Source organism: Mizuhopecten yessoensis, unplaced genomic scaffold (assembly GCF_002113885.1).
Source record: "Mizuhopecten yessoensis strain PY_sf001 unplaced genomic scaffold, ASM211388v2 scaffold10631, whole genome shotgun sequence".
Classification (NCBI taxonomy): Eukaryota; Metazoa; Mollusca; class Bivalvia; order Pectinida; family Pectinidae; genus Mizuhopecten; species Mizuhopecten yessoensis.
This window is the reverse complement of record NW_018408643.1, coordinates 36342-36629: the sequence shown is the minus strand read 5'-3', so window position 1 is coordinate 36629 and position 288 is coordinate 36342. Positions and strand designations below refer to the sequence as shown.

The 288-nt window shown below is 37.5% G+C and overlaps 1 protein-coding gene across 1 annotated transcript in view; it reads left to right on the top strand.

The window, feature by feature from the left end:
* LOC110461506 overlaps nt 1-5 on the top strand; it is a 1026-nt gene extending 1021 nt beyond the window's left edge. Inside the window, exon 1 of the mRNA XM_021514992.1 lies at nt 1-5. This exon is cut by the window's left edge and continues 1021 nt beyond it. Coding sequence (XP_021370667.1) covers nt 1-5 — 5 coding nt within the window.
* The last annotated feature ends 283 nt before the right edge of the window (nt 6-288 follow it).

Genomic DNA, 288 nt, shown 5'->3' with positions numbered 1-288 from the left:
AATGATATAGTCAAATGTCTTGGTCAATCAACAGAAGGGTCGTTATTTGTGGATGACTTCTTGATCTGTTACAGATCTAAGAACATGCACACGATAGAACGACAACTTCAACAGAGTTTAAACAAACTACAAAATTGGGCAGACGAAAACGGCTTCAAATTCTCTAAATCCAAAACTGTGTGCATGCATTTCTGTCAAAAACGAAAAGCACACAATGACCCAAATCTAACACTCGATGGCACTAGAATTCCTGTTGTTGAACAGACTAAATTTCTCGGCCTCATTTTT